Source organism: Lineus longissimus, chromosome 1, assembly GCF_910592395.1.
Source record: "Lineus longissimus chromosome 1, tnLinLong1.2, whole genome shotgun sequence".
NCBI classification, from domain to species: domain Eukaryota; kingdom Metazoa; phylum Nemertea; class Pilidiophora; order Heteronemertea; family Lineidae; genus Lineus; species Lineus longissimus.
Genome location: NC_088308.1, coordinates 5,071,080 through 5,089,069, shown reverse-complemented (window position 1 = coordinate 5,089,069; position 17,990 = coordinate 5,071,080). Strand labels below are relative to the sequence as shown.

The 17,990-nt window shown below is 40.3% G+C and overlaps 1 protein-coding gene across 3 annotated transcripts in view; it reads left to right on the top strand.

Annotated features, from left to right (window-relative positions):
• Nucleotides 1–263: 263 nt before the first annotated feature.
• The window catches only part of LOC135486182 (lethal(2) giant larvae protein homolog 1-like), a 39,162-nt gene continuing 21,435 nt past the window's right edge, over nucleotides 264–17,990 (top strand). For 2 of the 3 annotated variants that reach the window (XM_064768838.1, XM_064768820.1), the window contains exons 1-8: nucleotides 1,323–1,476; nucleotides 1,653–1,772; nucleotides 2,319–2,416; nucleotides 5,843–5,924; nucleotides 6,294–6,409; nucleotides 6,687–6,833; nucleotides 11,531–11,603; nucleotides 15,875–16,106. In XM_064768838.1, coding sequence (XP_064624908.1) covers nucleotides 1,674–1,772; nucleotides 2,319–2,416; nucleotides 5,843–5,924; nucleotides 6,294–6,409; nucleotides 6,687–6,833; nucleotides 11,531–11,603; nucleotides 15,875–16,106 — 847 coding nt within the window. In that variant the 5' untranslated portion in view covers nucleotides 1,323–1,476; nucleotides 1,653–1,673. Of the gene's footprint in view, nucleotides 322–1,322; nucleotides 1,477–1,652; nucleotides 1,773–2,318; nucleotides 2,417–5,842; nucleotides 5,925–6,293; nucleotides 6,410–6,686; nucleotides 6,834–11,530; nucleotides 11,604–15,874; nucleotides 16,107–17,990 lie in introns of those variants that run through there. The other variant, XM_064768829.1, reaches the window with a different exon arrangement.

Here is a 17,990-nt window from a genome sequence, read left to right as displayed (position 1 = left end):
CAACCCTTATAGCATTGTATTATCGAGGCTTGATTGATAATCGATCTCTTTGTCATCGCGTCTCCGGGACGATTAGTCATGGCCTCATCCTGAGTCACCTGTGGACGCAGGTAGCAGATTGAAATTTTCATTGTTTTGAGCCGCATCCGGGATTTTTCTTTCATTCTTGAGCAATAGCAGCAAGGCTGGAAGCATATTTTATACATAGTCTGAAAGGCATATTTTTACTTAGTGTAGTTTATGATGCTCTAGGGGCAAAAAGGCCTGGTATATAACACGTGGATCAATCTTCTATTTAACTGCCAGTTGGACACACGGAAGGTAAGCTGTCGCGGTCAGGTGAAACCGTCTAGGAATTTGGGAAGGCTCCTGCTCGATTTTACAGTATAGGCAATATTTTCGCCGCGGGATTGTTGAATTCAAATTTCAGCTCAGTGGGCTCTTTTGAAGAGTAGCAGGTTGGCCTGGAAGTTTAGCAAGCGGGCCCGGGCATCGTGTTTAGCAGATTTGTGGAGACGGGGATAGAATGGGGGGGGGGGGGGGGGGGGGGCGGGCACGGCTAACACTGTTTTAGCCTTCTGCCAGCCAGATGTCGCAACAGATGCCGGTGTAAAAATGTTGAAAGGTCCTCTGGTAGTAATAATGTTCGGGGAACAAAGAAATCTACTATGCCCTTTTAATACGGGCCTAAGAGGTATTGTCTTCAATAGAACCAAATACTGTCCGTCAGAATACAAGGTGGGACACATTTTCTAGAGGGTTTATTTTCGACTGCCACACCGGTGCAGTTTGAAATGTCAAAGGATAAATATTTTGTAATGTATGCCCGAGAAACACGAATTCCATTATGCGCTTTTAATCTCTCAGGTGGGGCTATTGACGGCCATGGTCTCTATATACAACATTATACCTAGGGCAAGACATCTTTTCCAGGGGGGGCCCGGGGGGGGGTCGGGGACATTGTTGACTGCTACGGGATCCTTCAAAATGTCTCAATCATTTGAATTAACACTCTTTGAGGACACTGCCACGCCTTAGGTGATAACCCACGATAGCATCACGAGATGTCAAATTATGACTGCCGTTTATCAAGATTCGGGCGTGGAGGATTACAAACTTTTAATGCAGCGAAGCGGTTGCGCCAGACAAAATAGTGCTTAAAAACTATCACAACGGGGAAATGATTTACTGAGTAAAAGTGACTCTATTGTATTCTGTGAATACACAAGGATACTATTCATAAATGGATTTGAAAATATTGTCATTTTATACTCGAGTAAAAATTTGATTATTACATGCGAGAGCTCCGCGGAAGGATAACGACGCTGGGTGTGAGTGATGTGTCCTTTCAAGCATTTGTTCTTGAGGTTGTGTATTTGGCGCGTATTCGAATTCGGGTTGGAGTAGGTCAGTTCCAACGCCCCTTCACACACCTAATTTTAACCCCTGTCGGATACCACTTGGAGTGTACATCAGGTATAGTCCCAAGATCATTTTGAGGTCAAATTTCATGTAATTCAGTGCGTACTTTCAACGATAACCCGGCTTTATTCTACTTCATTCTAGCCGGCTCTCTACCTTTGTTCGAGCCTGGTGAAGCTGGATTAACCCCTCTTCCTGCACTCTGCAACTGGTTTATTTCTTCTCTACAGGGACTAAGGAATACCGCCAGAATGAGTGGATTTGTGAAAAAGGTTCAACGGCGATTTGGGATTCATAAGGATAGCTCCAGAAAGGCTAAATTAGCACACGATTTGCTGAACTTTCAGAAGGTAAGATCAGTGATCACAGTGCCGCTGCGCTGGGCGTGACGAGTGACAGTCGCCGGTCTCCGTGCATGGTGCAACAGCGCGTTATCTGTATACATTGTATCCGCTTTGTGTGCGGGTGCAGTCTGGCCCGATGTGTATTCTGACTCTGTCCGGGGTTTTATGTGTATTAGGCGAATGTGTCTGACTTCAAGACAATAGAATACACAATGACTCAATCACTGGTCAATCTCGATGGTTATTTGACTTGGTTGCCTCTTTTGACTTGTCATTTTGATATTTTTTGGCTTTTGGAGCAATATTTGCCTTGATGTTCTTTCTTTCTTTGTTGAACAGTTGTGCTCGGACTCTGAGGCCTACTAGTACTATCTCAACCTAGCCCGAGGGCCTAGAAATAGAGCAGTACCGGTTCCCTATTAACCCTGTACCCGTAATGGTATTTTACAGGCTTTTTAGAAAAACTTTAAGTGACCCATCCCATGCAATGGCAGACTTACAAATATTTGTCGCACCAATATTAATTGAATAATATATCATTCTATATTTCAGTGCGTGGAGCATGGTTTTCCTCACAAGCCATCCGCAGTAGCACATGACCCCAAGCTTAAACTGCTAGCTCTTGGAACCAAGTCTGGTGCTGTCAAAGTGTATCCTTTTTACAGATCAACAGATGGACATCTCCTGCCAATGCTGGGGGATATGCGCTCTTCCAGTATTTTGATTCAAATCCCCTAAAATATGACAGGAGGAATTATATCCTCTTGGTATTTTGGAACATTTCTAGACATGGTCATAAGTACATAACCATTGCACGTGGTGTAGTACACAATACTTGGCCTATTCAGTGCAGACAATAAGACATACAAATGCCTACCAAAAATAGACAGTGATCTGGCAGACTTCCTATACTGTCACCATGTGTGTCTACAGTTAAATGCCTGATAGCACAATAATATTGTATGCACATGTACACCAATCATCATGTATGTGTGTGTGTCATGGAGGTGACAGAGGCTGCCTTTGTGCCTTCCCTTTTTACTTTACTTTATTTTACTTTTTTTCCCTTGGTCCCCTGAAAAAATATTGTTATGAAATGCCTTCCTTCACAAAGGCAGCTCTTTTGCATATATTAATTTTGTATTTCCATTTGAAGTAGTGTGCCGTTCTTCTCAAAACTGGCAAGTGTCCTTTTTTTCACAGTGCTTGCTGTGCCATACGAACCTACAGGCACTGTGGGTGAGTAGGCTTTCAATTTTAATTCAAGCATTGACTTCTGTTTATACTTTCTTGTATCAAGGTCATTATATTATTGTAGACAAAAAGTTGGTTAAAGAGAGGTCCTGAACTTACATTCCTTGCTTTGTTTTCATGTGCTACATGTAGGTAGGCTGTTCAAAGAACCTGTTGGATCATGGAAGTACATGTCCATGTACATGTAGACCTGATAGTATAGATTGCATTGATGACTGTCAAAAGGGTGACAAGGACAGTGATAAAAGAAAGACTCTTCCTCCTCCCTTATGATGTTTGAGATAGCCAACCAGAAACCATCGGGGTTTCTGCCAATCACTTCCATAGCTACATGTACATGTGTGTATAGTATGTACTGACCAGGCCAGGATAGTCAGGACAGCATTTTTCAAGAGGGAGAATGTTAGTCGCTGCTCAGTATTGGTCTCCCTCGAGCACTGAGAGAACCAATATTGGTTTTCCAAACATATTCCCCAAACCTATTACACTTGCTGTATTTCCCCTCTGACATGTGATGATAATACCTAACCAGCAAAAAAAATCTCACTTAGTTTCCATGGTAATCTAGTTTGGAGAATGGTGGTGTCTGAGCTCACTACTTTGAGCATGGTTTGTGATGTGGGGTTGACACATGCTAGTCTTGTCCGTATCACTTTGTTGTGGCATGGATGAACCAGAGAACCAACTGAACAACTGTAGCAATGGTCATTGCCGCAAGTGAGAACATTGCGTGAGTTTTCATTTTCAAAGATGGGTTTGTCCGTAATGATCAGAATTTGATATTTGAAGGAACTTGTTCATTCCTTGTTCTAACTTCATAGCTCTAGCGGTAACGTGCCCCTTTTTCATAGCTCTAGCGGTAAGGTGCCACTGTTTTTGAAACAGGATCAATTGATAAAATAAATTGTCCAGTCTTTGCACTAGCAGACTGTTGTTGTTATAGTGTTATCCATTTGTTTGAAAACAGTGAGTTTCCATTCGTACATTAATAAATAAGATGGCCATATGTACATGATTCTGGCTTCGAAGTATATGACTTGGTAGTCGGGTGCCAATTTCAACAGTGAATCCTCACCAGTCTACCGGTTTATGCATTGAAATTGATATCTGATTGCATTGTCTGTTGCAGAGTTCATTGATTTTATGGGTACATTGTATTTCATGTTATAAATACATTCATGTAGGTTGAGGACCATGTAGAGGGAGAGTTTGATCTCAGTCTCGATGTCTGTCTGGAGCCAACGCAATGGATCGATAATGTGTGCAGTCTACAATCTGTTGTGCTAGTCTTCCTCATTCACAGACACCACTTATGCAGCCAAGACTCAAGTGTTAGCTCAGTATAAACTAGACATTACCAAATTGCTGTAAAAGTGCATATTCTTCCATGTATAAAGCATGCTACCCAACCCACCTACACTAATTTTGAAAATCGATTCTAAATCTACTTGGTGCATTTCCTTTTAATCTAGATTCTATACTTTAGTGAGAACAATTTGTTTTTGTACAGATATAAAGTTTAGTCTAAGGCTTGAGATTTCAAAGGCTCACTACTCATGTTGGTTGATGTTCGGATATCATACTCCTGATTTAACTTCACGCTAATGATATCCATTTGTTCTAATTGTCTCTGAAATAATTGAGGTGTCATTTGGAAAAGTAAGATAGATCTGGTTATTATCTCCTAAACCCAATCAGGAGTGCAATAAGTAACGGTGGATAACAATGATAATGAGAAATTCCCACGCTGTCCAAGCCAGCCAATTTCACTTTATTGGTTTCTCTGGAGAGCACTTTCTGGCTGTCTTGTAAAATGTAGCTCATTGAAATTCCCACACTGTCCAAGCCAGCCAGTTTCATTTCACTCGTTTCTCTGAAGAGCAATTGCTGGTTGTCTTGTAAAATGTAGCTCATTACAAAATTTCCCAACATGGACTTGCACATGTCTGAAAATCAGAATCTTTAAAAAAGCAAGTGATAATCTTTTTATTCCGGCCTTAATCATCCTCACCTCATTGGAGCTTCGTTTGCACATGAAGAATGATGGCTTCATCATCCCCATCTGACATTCGATAATGAAAATGATGAACGAGATGATTCACGGTCGCTCAGTCTCATGTTATTTGGCTAAATAAAATGGTTAGCGTTATTTTCTCGAGCATCTGTCTGCACCGAGAAGCAAGTGCATTATCTCATTTCAGCTTGACCAAGTTGACGGTATATCATCTGTAAACTGATCCATACTATTTCTACAGGAATATGTTGTTGGTCTCATCATATTACGTTGGAACCGACATAGAAATATTTGCTAATCCAAGTTTCATGTCAGTGTCGATTTAACTGCGACTGCATCGCCAAGGTTTCTGTTTGTTAATCCATTCAGAGCCCTCTTGGGTGATGCTGATGAGCCTGTGGAAGATTTAGAGCTGCACATTATGGCAAACTGAGGGTGATTTATTTTACTAGCCAGATAGCGTGCTGGGATCGGCTGACTCAACTGTTGATCAATCTTACCCTTGTATGCTGGCCAATCTGGACCTGGCATGCCTGACTGTCTTCAGAATTCCAGAGAGGCTGACAAATATTGTAAGCAAAATGTATCGACATAGTCATTGCTTGCAATAAGTTAGGCTCTACTAGTAGCCAGTTTGAGGCTGAATTGAAATGTAGCCTATCATAATAAATGGTGTTGGATAACATATCTCAATATTGGAAGGTTTTCATATTATGTAGCTTTGATAGAAACTTTTGACCATGCAGTATTAAGGCTGGCACTCTCCTACCATTGGGTGAAATAGCACTAATCCTTAACCAGAGTTAAGTTATGGCGCCCCTGGTGTTGAATTGTACGGAACCCATGAGAATGGGTCTGCGGTCAAGAACCTCTACTTCCTGCCAGATCAGGTATGTATGGTATGGTATGTAATGACGACTAATACAAATGTCTTGTTTGTTGTCTTTAGTAAGATGCAACCTTATAAATGTATACCTTCAGGAAATGATAAAAACCAGTCTTCTTGATACCACTGAAGCACTCATGTTCTTTGTTAAAAAGCTGTTAGAAAAGGCTAAAAGTATTTTCTCAATAATGAATGATTCATGGGAGATATTTCTAAGTCACCCAATGCTGTAGTTTGATAATGGTATGGTCATCTCGCAACCAGCATAACGGGAAACAGTGTCATATGAAAAGGGCGGCATGCGTGTCGTCGTGAGAAGTTCACCAGTACTTTGTGATGCCAATCTCCAGGGTCTCAATCACGTCTTTTCCAGGGTCGCCTGATCAGCATTGATGTGGATAACCACCTGCATCTGTGGGAGATAAACGTCAAGGATAATGCAACAGTCTTGGAGGAAGTGAAGAAATGCAGTGTTGGTGCTGAAGAAGGGTATGTGTGATTTTATGAAAATATCTATCAATTTGAAAGTAAGGTGTGGGACTTGACTAGATATTCTTCACTGGTATCCAGAAGTTTCGATTTTCATGAGAATACTGGATGAAAATAGTTTGGTTGTCAAGAGTTTTATTGCAAGAAGAAAAACACTCCACCAGGTCCCTCTTTATTGATGATTTCATAAGGTGTACTTAAATGCCTTGATTGGATTGGATGTTTTATGGGAAATTTTAAAAGATGTCTGATTGTTATGATATTTTGTATCTTACAGCCACCAAAGCCAAGTCTCTGTCTGTTGCCTCACCTCAGATGCAGAGACCCTACTCATCGGTACCGAGGGCGGTAACATCCTCCAATTGGATGTGCCCACATTTGCTCTGAGAGAGAAGGTCATCTACCAGGATGTTATCATGCAAGGGTAAGTGCTTTCTAACAGATTCATTCCCTTAAGCCTAACCCTGAAACCGTTCAGTCATGTCAGTGGAAACCAGGGAGGGCAAATTCTGCACTACACTTGGCCATTTCACTATTTCAGACTAGTTGAAAGTACCGCGTGGCACTGACTAGGGGAGATTTAGACTTTGCATATTCTGTTGTGTCACCTAATATAGCAGTTTGCAAGAAACTGCAATGATTATACACATCACATACACATGGATGGAAAATGGAAAATCAAGCTCTGTGTTCTGAAGTATGGATAGAAATAGAAATTAATTGAAACTCCAGACACCCATTATCGTGTAGTTCGATTAGGAGTAGATTGGCTGTCTACACTTAGTGCATTCAATGTTGCATTATTTGCTATGTTCCGGGTAATTTTCACTTTTGGTTGAGGTAGGCTTCTGGAACAATATGACTGTTTGATTGTAAATTCATTGCATATTCCATGTACATTTTATATGGTTATTGTCGGAAAGTTGATTTATTTAAGTTTTGTTGCTTTATTTGTCAACTTAATGATTTGGCTTTGTCACGCAAAAGAATGATTGGAGACTCAGTGAAAATTTTCCATTTTATTATCAGGTTATTGATACCCATCATGGACACATCCAATTTTAAAACAACATGGCGTCCACCAATACAAAGAAAAACAGAAATGTCTGATTCACTTTTGTCAGTTTTGACTGTCCGATCTTCATTTGACTGAAGGTGTTTTGGCCTTTGTTCCACATATCAATTCTGTCATCATTATGTAGTGAAGTCATGTACTAAACTAAAATATGTCGGAAATGTATGGCAAGATGATGTCAACCTTATTATAGGTATTCAACTGCAAGAAGAGGACATTATTAGCTTCACAGAAGAAAAAAGTAGGTCATCAAAAAAACACTCTTGATAGTTATTGTTGCATTGAATATAAACATCCTTAAGTAAGCAAGTCCAGCTGCCTCTCCTTAAGACCTGCCACTGGTTGTACAATGATATTTTCAATTATGCCATGACCAATTCCAAAAATTAAAAAATGCACTTGATAAAAAGAGGTATCATAGTTATCAATGGGACCATCTGTCGCTGGTGGGGTCTGAGTCTTATCTTTGTCACACATCACAGGCTGTCATAAAAATAATAAGTTCATCAATCAAAGAGCAATGGGACAAGAGCGCTATGATTACTTTTTGTTTTCCAGTAAAGTAATAATTGAATCAAAATAATTTTGTGTAATTGTTTCCAAAGTATCGTAAGCTGTAGTAGTAGCTTGAATGGTATATTATCGAAAGAATGTATCCAGTCCTCCTTTTGATCTGTAGCTTTAACCAATGACATTTATCCTGAACACGAAGATGATCATGTTGCAAAGAAGAAACCAATAAGCCAGCAACATGCTGTGTCATGTTCCATGAAGGCATACCAGTTTAGTGTAGATTCAATGGTTCTGGTTACAACTCTGTCATTGAGTGCTGTATTTCATGTTGCAGCTTAGAGAAGAGCTTGCCTGTCCTAACAGACTGATTGCAAGTGATTGCCATACACATGATAAGTGCTATTCAGTGTAACTATTTAATGGTCAGCCCAGGATTTGCTCGCTATCTGTCTGTGGCTGGTACGGCCTGGATTTTCATCATTGGCACACTTACTAAATAGGCTACCCTTTAAAAATAATACCTCATATTAGAGTGTGTCACCCTTCTCATGGCAAATAGACCCCCATCTTTCAGTCAAGCCCAGGGATTTTTTATACTTCAAAACATACCCTTCACCACAGGTACCTTATTTTCAACTCTCTCTGTTCTTTCAAAACTTTGGATGCAACTAGCTTGAAATAGGCCTACCGGTACAACAGCGGTACAGACTACTAAGTTGAAAACATGCATGACTAGATCCCATTGATTGAAGATAAAAATGGACAATATCCGTGCAGATTCCTTGACAACTTCAAGTAGTATACTGCTTCCATGTCTAGATTGCATGGTCTAGCTCATGTGGTCATGGAAACAGCTGTTGTCATCACAGTAGCTCATACCATGTGAAGGACCTTGATTGTGCATGGGAGATATTCAGTTCAGAAGGATTGTAATATCCTGGTTTTACAGTTCAGGGAATTCATTTCTTTTCAATAAATTGTCAGTGTTTTGTACGATGTTGTCATCCGGGTGGGGTTTGGCATTTCACAATAACTGTACCGCTACATTGATGACTAGTATGAGATTACAATTATGTTCATAGTCATAACAGCCAGTGTACATCCTTCTTATACTTTGCTCAGAAATATTGACTTTTATTCCTTGTTTTGGGAGTTTACCACTTAGTAATCACTATGATGTATGTCGTGGAGCAAAGTTCAGCAGGCGTGGGAGTAGTTATGGAGTGGAAGTCGATGCCAATTGCTTGATGATGTCACTGGGTGATACATTGAAAAGATGGTTGCAGCGGTATTGACTGTCAATAATTTTTGCAACATTCATAGTAGTAAATAAACCAACCAGAAGTTGGAAGAACCAAATCCTCCCAATGCAAACTGGTCTGGTGTAAGCTTAGCTTGAGCCCATGAGTAAGTGGAGATTACCATCTGCAATGGAAACTGAAAGATAGCTGCATTCATTTGCTGAGCACGTCTTGTCCTTGTTTTTTCCTTCAAATGCTGCCTGTGTTGTTGTGTTCAAGGAATACGTTGTTGCCAATCACTATGCCAGCAGCGTCATGGTAACATGTGTTCAGAGCCGGATCCAGGTTATTGACGAATGAATATGGCCGCTATGATGATCGTTGTCTGCCTCCTTTAGGGGTTGGGTTCAGACTTGGGTGGGGCAGTGATGAAGAAATGGGCTGCTGTACTCTATGGCAGGGAGGGTTTTCTAACCAGAGATGTGAAGTTAATATTTATAGGTCAGATGTCTCTTAATGGAGCAATATGAAGCATGTTGACATAGTTCCATGTTACATGGCTCTTGACATCTTTTTCCTCATTCAGTTGGGTTGGACACTGTTACCAATTTTCAGGTTGGTCTTGCATGGTCTATGAATGGATAAATGGATTTGCATTGTTCACTTTCTGGTAGATCACCACACAACTCCAGGTTTTTTTGTCATGTCCCAATCTATCCAGCTGGATCCAATTTTTTGACTAAATTTGGTTGTTGGTCCCCTGGATAAGCACATTATAAAGCCTCGTGTATAATATTAACAGCTGAAAGATTTATGCACTGTCAGTGCTGCTGCACTTTGTTGGCAAAATAGCCGTCACACAACAGTGATTCTTTGTGGGTCAATGAACATATGTCGATCCTTCCATTGCTTTTTGAGGTTAGCCCAATTCAGAATTTATCCAAAAATGGCTTTTTGAGCAACTCCCGAGCATCAGTTAGTAGCATGTCCATCTCTGTGTACCATCCCATAGTTTAAAGTTACAGCTTGGATGGATTGCTCAAAATCTTTTGCATTTCATTTTAGATCTTAAAAAGTAAAGCGGGCTTTGAACTTGAGCTCTAGCTGTTGTGATGGCAGCGCTTATTATATGTAAAAAAAGGTGTTTTAGATGCTTCATGCAGAAATGTCCCGATGCTTATATTATGCAGAAATAACCCGATAAATCGTCTGTTTTTGCGATTTACAAGCCAAACTGTCCGCATAAATAAAGGCAAAATTATGTTGACCCAAATAAAATGAATGAATGAATGAATGAGGTGTGTATGGCATGGCGCCCTCCTGAATAGTTGTCCTGTACCGCACTATAAACCATCAGCAGTTCATTCACATTCTGGGGCGACTCCTTCAATGGCCAAGAATTGTCAACCTCTTCACGAAGAAAAATATTTTCCTGACCCAAATGGGGTCGTAATTGTTGGGGAACATCCCGCTCTAGCACTCTTGATCTGAGCGAAATGTTGAAGTTACTAGTCCAAAAGAGGTCGAGATGCATTCATCAGGTCATCCTGTTACCTCAGATGCATTCTGATACTTGGAGCTATAAAAGTCTCTCCATAGGAATGATAATGGGCCATCGATAGGCATTATAGCAGATTTATGACCGTTTAAGAGCCATAAAGGGAGATTTGCATGGGAATGACATTCCTTATATTCAAGGTATAGCAAGCCTCATAAAATATAATGCAGGTTTTATGCTGCACCGTGGGTGGATGTCAGTAGAGCGGATGTACTCACGTATGGATACATTAGTATTGCAGGCATGTTCCAATAATTTCTACACCAGCTGAATAAAAATAATTTGAAAAAATGAAAAGTGCTCTTGATGTTTGGTTCATGTCCTGGTTGGAGACCAATTGCCTCTCATGAAACTGAATGAACATCATTCATGGCTCTGTGAAAAAAACGTTAGGCTTACGCTTGTCTGGGTTATTTGTTGAATCATTGATTACCTCAGATTGTGTTTCATGCCTTCCATCCATCGCTGTTCATCAGCTGTCTAGGGAAAGATTCAGCTAGTTTGGATCCTTTGCTTGATCTGGGGCTTGCACTGCATCCAGCCACATTTGGTCTTTTTATGCCGCTTCGGCCCTACTTGTAAAGAGTGCTCAAATGAATTTTCCTAGCATCCATTTCAGCATTGAATAATTATCCCTTTTCAGTTCAGTCAGTTGAAAAGGGTGTTGACAAATAGGAGAAAGAGGGGATTGCATGAATACATGCATTGATGGTATTTCATATGTCTACTTGCAGAGTTGCTGATGATTTCAAGCTGAGCCCAGGCAGTGTTGAGGCCATCGCACAACATCCTACGGAGCCTAGCAAGGTAAGCATCTTAGGTTTTGATGTGTTTGATCTGGGCAGCTGTAATGCCCTAAAGTGAGCTCTAGGAGACCCTGATTGCGCTTTTGCTGTCAGCAAGGTTAAGAATAAGATAGCTTGTGCCCTGTCCTATACTGCTTTGTGGACTTTGCGCCTTGGACAGCAGAAGTTATAACAAAATTTCCCGATTTTCCATCTTACTGCTTAAACCTAGAAAATGCCACAAAGTCGCGGATGACTGTGAAAATTTGTACAGTTTGATCAGAATTGTAATGATGTCTGGAGTTAGTCATCCATTGAATTATAATGTATATTGAGGAAATGACAACTTCACTTGTAATAGACCATAATGACATCAAATGCTTGATGGGTGAATCATATTTGAAAATTACAATACCAGGCCTAGACCCTGGGCATGATATTAGTATTTCTGGGTCAAAAATTGATTTTTACTTGTATGGATGTTTGTCTGTTGGTGCTGATAGTAATGCTCGATTGAAGGTCGTTTAGAATACATTATTGCTATAAAATAAAAGTATAAAGACCTGAAAGTTAAAGAGTTCTTCAATGGCCTTGAGACCTCACTTGAAAATTGAGCGGATTGGCTGTTGTGTATATTTCATCTGTTGAAGCGTGCATCTGTTCGCATGTTGGCGTTGGAAATGAAACATGTTGTCAAGAGGAGGATAACGAACAGCTTATAATATATACAGTGTGTCTCAAAGAGAACTTCAAAGCTGCAGGATAACTAGTATCACGCAGTTCTCTAAACTTCATAAAAAATTGGCTAGAGGTGAGGCTGGCAAAATATTCAAGCATACAGTCACACCCAGAAATAGAGATACCCACCAGTCAACGGAGAAAATGTGGATGACTCAGCAGGCTGAACAAGCTTGTAGTCTGTGCTAATAAGCATCCTGAATCTCATGGTCTACCAGGTGAATCTTGATAAGATGCAAAAACCTTGGTGGTCAAGATGGTGCTGAAAGTGAACCTCTTGAGGTGCTTGTTCATCCCTCGTGGTACTGTGTAAGGCAGAGAAAGCGAACAACCTACTAAGACAACGAGGATGATTACGTGCAGCAGCTAAGAAAACAGCTTTCAGCATGGTACATAACTGGCAAAACAATTAGTCATTATAAGTTAATTTATCTTTGCACAGTGACACAGCCTTGGTGAATACATCATCTGTCCTTGTGCAGGAGCTTACTTAGGTGACACCCCTGCTCCATTCCCAGTCAGATGAATGCTCTGACTCATGTAGCTGTGGTGTTGAATTTTCATTTCTCCATGGCAACAACTGTAATGGAATGATCTTGTTACATAAACAAGTCTGCTGTTTCAGGATGGGATACTTGAGCAAAGTGACTTATATTCAACTCCTCACTTGCTGATTTCTAGGCGAATATTTCAAACAAAGTGACCATCTTTTAATCACATATATATCTTCCTTTAATTGATTTGACCGGTTTGGAAAAGAAGTGACTGAAGAAAGCATGCATCCTTGTTTTTAACCTTGATAATGCCTCAAGTACTGCTTACACCCTTTTGTATCAAATGGTTGAAATTTCGTTACACTTTCGTTGTTGCATTCAGTGGGTTAAACCCTAGCTATTGCGATTCTGTGGGAAATGATAAAAAACATCATGAGTCATCCTTGCCGGAAAAGATCGTTTTGTTTCAGATATACTGCTGTATCCTTCTTTTGGCATTGTGATGGATGGGGTTCCATTAGCATTTCATGTCGCCTTGCATAAGCAACAATGACAGCATGATAGTGCAACACATGCTGAATGCTAATGTTGGAGATGATGCATTGCCACAATTTTTGCTAAATGGTTGCGGTGCTGTGAAATGGTGTTCATGGTTGATGATGTCTTTGTGGCCATTAACTATAATAACTAAGAATCGTTGTCACTGTTGCATTGAAACATCTGGTGTGTGCATGTGTAAAGGGATACAGAATCTAGAATATTCATATGCGATTCCTCCCAATCATGGTGCAAATTCGAAGTCCTCAAAGAAATATCCAGGACCTGACCTGGGTTAGATGTCTACAGTGTGAGAACCATTCTATTGTTCTTGTTTGATTTATTAACGGGCAAAAGATCAAATAAAATTTATCTATCTGAGACAGGTCTTTGACTGACCCGTCCAAAAACATGTCTGAATTCAAAAACGACAAGTTCGAACAAAACATTGATTGATTATTGCTGGCCTCATGACATAAATGTTCAGGTCATCTTTGAAATAAGATGATCGAAAGGATGAGTCAATATCTCATTACTATCAACTAATCAATGTATTTATGACGGGAGGTAAATCGGTTGTTAGGAATTTAACACACTGGGGGGTAGAGCTGAACTAACGAACGGAGTTGGGAGAGTCAAGCTAATTTGAAGACTCAAACCTAAGGCACATGTTGGCCGAAGGTTTTGGGGGGGATTTGAGCTCAACCAGACGGAAAAAAATTGTACTGTGTGATGTTAATTTCGTTTATCACACCTGAAATTTAACAAGTTGTCCACAAAACACGTACTGAAAACTTTGTTCTGATAGGGGTTGTACCTTTGGTGATAAAAACTTGCAGTTACATCCACTTCAGTTGGAGATCAGCATTATCGAGTGTGGGCCATGAAGGGTGAAATGATGAGTGGTTACCGAATTGTTAATATACAAGTGCTAGGGATCCCAAGATGACCCAATGTGTCTCAGACAGCCAAGTATTTGTGTCAAGAACCCCCTGAACATCCTGAAGTGTCTAGATAAGACATGTTGTGAATTTATGATTGTGCTGTTGCACTGATTGGTATCACTGGTTTCTGTCCAATGTGCCAAACCGATTTTACCTGTCCTTTTATACCCTACATTGTTCAAATTCTTTTGCACCTTGGGCACCTTAACCAGCTGAGAATCTTTCCAGCAAATTGAAAACCACATTAGTACTAGAATGCCATTAAAAAAATGAGGCTCAGCAACGAACAGTTACCTCCCAGATTCTTCCTGGGATGTCAGGGGGCATTCAGTTGGTTATAGAACGAAGTGTGGCTAGCTGGTCATGACCCATGATAAAAGAGTTTATGTTCACCTATTTAGTGATCAAATCTTATAGCTGCATAAAGCCAGACATAGGGATCACAATACCAAGTCTACGGCAAAGTGCGCATGAATTATTTCTTTCTTATTCATCAAACACACGTAGAATTCAACGTTACTGAATAAGTAATCCATGTTTCATCCACACTCGATACGTCTGTGAATCAAGTCTCTCTTTCATTCTTAACTCATTATGATATCAACACAAGATGGCTTGGGTGAATATCGATCTGGCTCAAGGCGTGTGTCTGCTATGTCTTCCCGGCCAAGCGTCGGCAGTCTTCGGTGCTGTATCGAATTTGACCCATCAGCTTGGCATGTTCGTCATCTCAGTTAAATATAGACATGTTCCCACATGTCGCATCCCGTCAATTAAATTTGATTTCAAGGTTGAACTTTTGTGATCTAATCAAAGCCAATTAATTTATGAATAATAATTAGCCATTATTTGATAAAAATTGCTCAACCAGTTTATGGGAAACGTATTCACATTGATGCTCCAGATTGGCTGTCCATTTTCATATCAAATTGTCCACCGTTTAAGTCAGTTAAGTCATTATTTTGTTGGTAATTGTATGCGCTGATAGGGCTAATTAGAACTGTTTCCAATTAGACACTGAACAAGTCCTTGCGCACTCCTCACCTCCAGTGATCATGATGTTCAGAAAAGAAAATGAAAAATGGCCATCAGCAGCATTGATGGGTTTTCGTTTGTTTATGGCATATGATTTCAACATTCATGCCCATCCCATAAATTAGGTGGTAAAAGCATGCTACAATGTGACAGTGATGATCTTTATGGAAACTCCTTCCAGTACTGGGACTGAACATGCAGTAGAGACCCCTTCAGATTTACTGCATGGTAGGTTTATTCCATGGGAGGAGGAGGACATAATACTCGAGCATTGAGTGGACGATCGAAGTGATATGGCAATATTTTGTAGAAATTGCAAAACTTCCATAAAATTTTAGATGAATTCTGAGGGCGTCTCTCGGCTGGGGAAGTGCAAAATGGTGCAGCGAAAAGGGCTTCATTGGGACCATGCTGAAAAGCTCTCCATGATGCTCTTGGAAAGCACAGAATTTGAACCGAAACTTGGATGAGGAATGGCGTTGATTTTTGAGATGATAGTTGTCTGTCCATTTCTCATATCCGTTTCCCTTCTTGTCTTTTTCCAGTTCCTGATTGGTTACTACAAGGGTCTGATCGTCTTCTGGGACAACACTGAGTCCAAGGCCGAACACACGTACAACGGTAACCAACAGCTTGAGTCGCTGGACTGGCACCATGATGGCAGCCAGTTCATCAGCGCACACAACGATGGGAGTTACATCATCTGGAACATCAAGCCGGAGAACGAGACCCCTGGAGAGACCATCAAGCCGAGCGAGAGAGCAACAACCCCTTATGGTTAGTATTCTTTGGTTTTATCCTATAAAAGTTAAACACTTCGCTGAAGATGGGGCGATAGAACCTTAGAAGGGGTTATCATCTTTCAGCTCGTCCCACAGTCCATGTTCTCGGGCAAAAGACTTGAGGACAGCCCTAGAACTTGCCAATACTGATACAGTGGCCATGAAGGAAGGAGAAAAGTATAGGGGAGTTTCATAGAAGCCTTTACGGTTTGGATCAAAAGTCTTAGCTCATTGCAATTGACACGTCACCTCTGCACTTTTCGACTGTTGATGCATCTTTAAACAGTTTGGTGACTGAAATTAATAGATCAGATACAGATTCCTTGTGAGCTTGTGAAAATGAGGGGTAAAACTCCTGATCAGTTATTAGTAAATTTTTTGAACATTTATTTCAGGTATACCCTGACACGTTCAGTCAATTACAAGAATTATGTGGATGTGGTGATCACCTTCCATGCTTTCAGACAATTCCGCCAAGTTACTGAGTTCTTTGTTTATTATTTCCACTCTCTGCTATTGTTCTTATATAACCCTGCTTTAATTCTGTTTTGACTTTGTTTCATAACGCAGGATTTATTGACCACTTTCGTAATCATAATCTTCTGATTCACAATGATCATCATCATATTATCTTCAAATTGCCAGTCGCATTTGATAATAATTAGTTCAACAGCTGTTGTTTATAGCTGCAGCGTATAGTAAGGTCGAGGGTATAACAGCTAGATGGGGTTGGAAATCAACACTGATGTCTGCACCTCTAAGAACAATTATGCAGTCCTTATGAATTTCAGTATTGAAAGTATGTTGGATTGACCCTTTTGAACACTTCCACTTTGAAGGTCAAGGAATTAAATAGTTTCAGTTGTGAAATTCGTTTTTTTCAACTTAAAAATACTTCAAAAGAGCAATAAATCAAAGTTGGCCTATTTGAGGGTCGATCCTAAACATCTCGAGACGTATTATCTCACCTCTTGATTGCCCACGTAGTCCTGCTTACACTTTTAGCCCTAACTCGGCCTGAGGCCTATTTGATCTTCTATAATTGGAGCTAGAGAAGATATCTTTTATTTGAACTGTCAATTAGTTTAATGTATAGCGTCCCAAATATTGAACAAATAGAAGTCCACGACTGTCCATCATATCAGCATTGACCAGGGCAGAAACATATCATGCATTGATCTATTTTGATCTTTGATTCTTTGCATGAATAGGCTTGTCATTGACTCTAAAAGTAAACGCAAAAAAGATTAAACTAGTTGACACATTTCTCTGTCAGTGCGAGTTGCTATTCAGGCCTTTCTCTTTTGCATTTAGATACGTGTATAAGTCGGCCTGAAAAAATCTTCTTTCTAGATCTTCTTCACCTCTGGACAAATGTGGTTCCGCACAACACATTGTCCTTCATCATTTGTTGGTTTCAAACTAACATTAAATCTGGTTCAGAATAAGATCCTGAGGGACCTTCTTTCAGACGAGATCTCTTCTGCCCTCTGGTGGGGCTGTCTGTGTGTAGCCCCATTTGTCCTGAATCCCAAAACTGGTGTATAAGGGCTGTCTCCACAGAGCCATGCAGTTGCTGATATATAATGATAACCTGTTCTTTACACCACATTTGCTCTTAATCTTGCACCCAAACAACTTCAGGCTAGATCCATGCAAGAAGACGATATTTGATGAATCAAAGACATGCGTGGGATGGGCTGCATTGACCCGTTTGCCAACATCATATTTCAGATGCGATGTTGACACATCATATGAATTCCGTCTGTTCTATCAAATGTATAGCTGATTGTGATGAATTGTGTTCGTTGTCTTTCTCAATAACTAATGAATGTGGATCCAGTAGCAATTTTGAAAAGTCGTCCAGTGTGTGAATCCA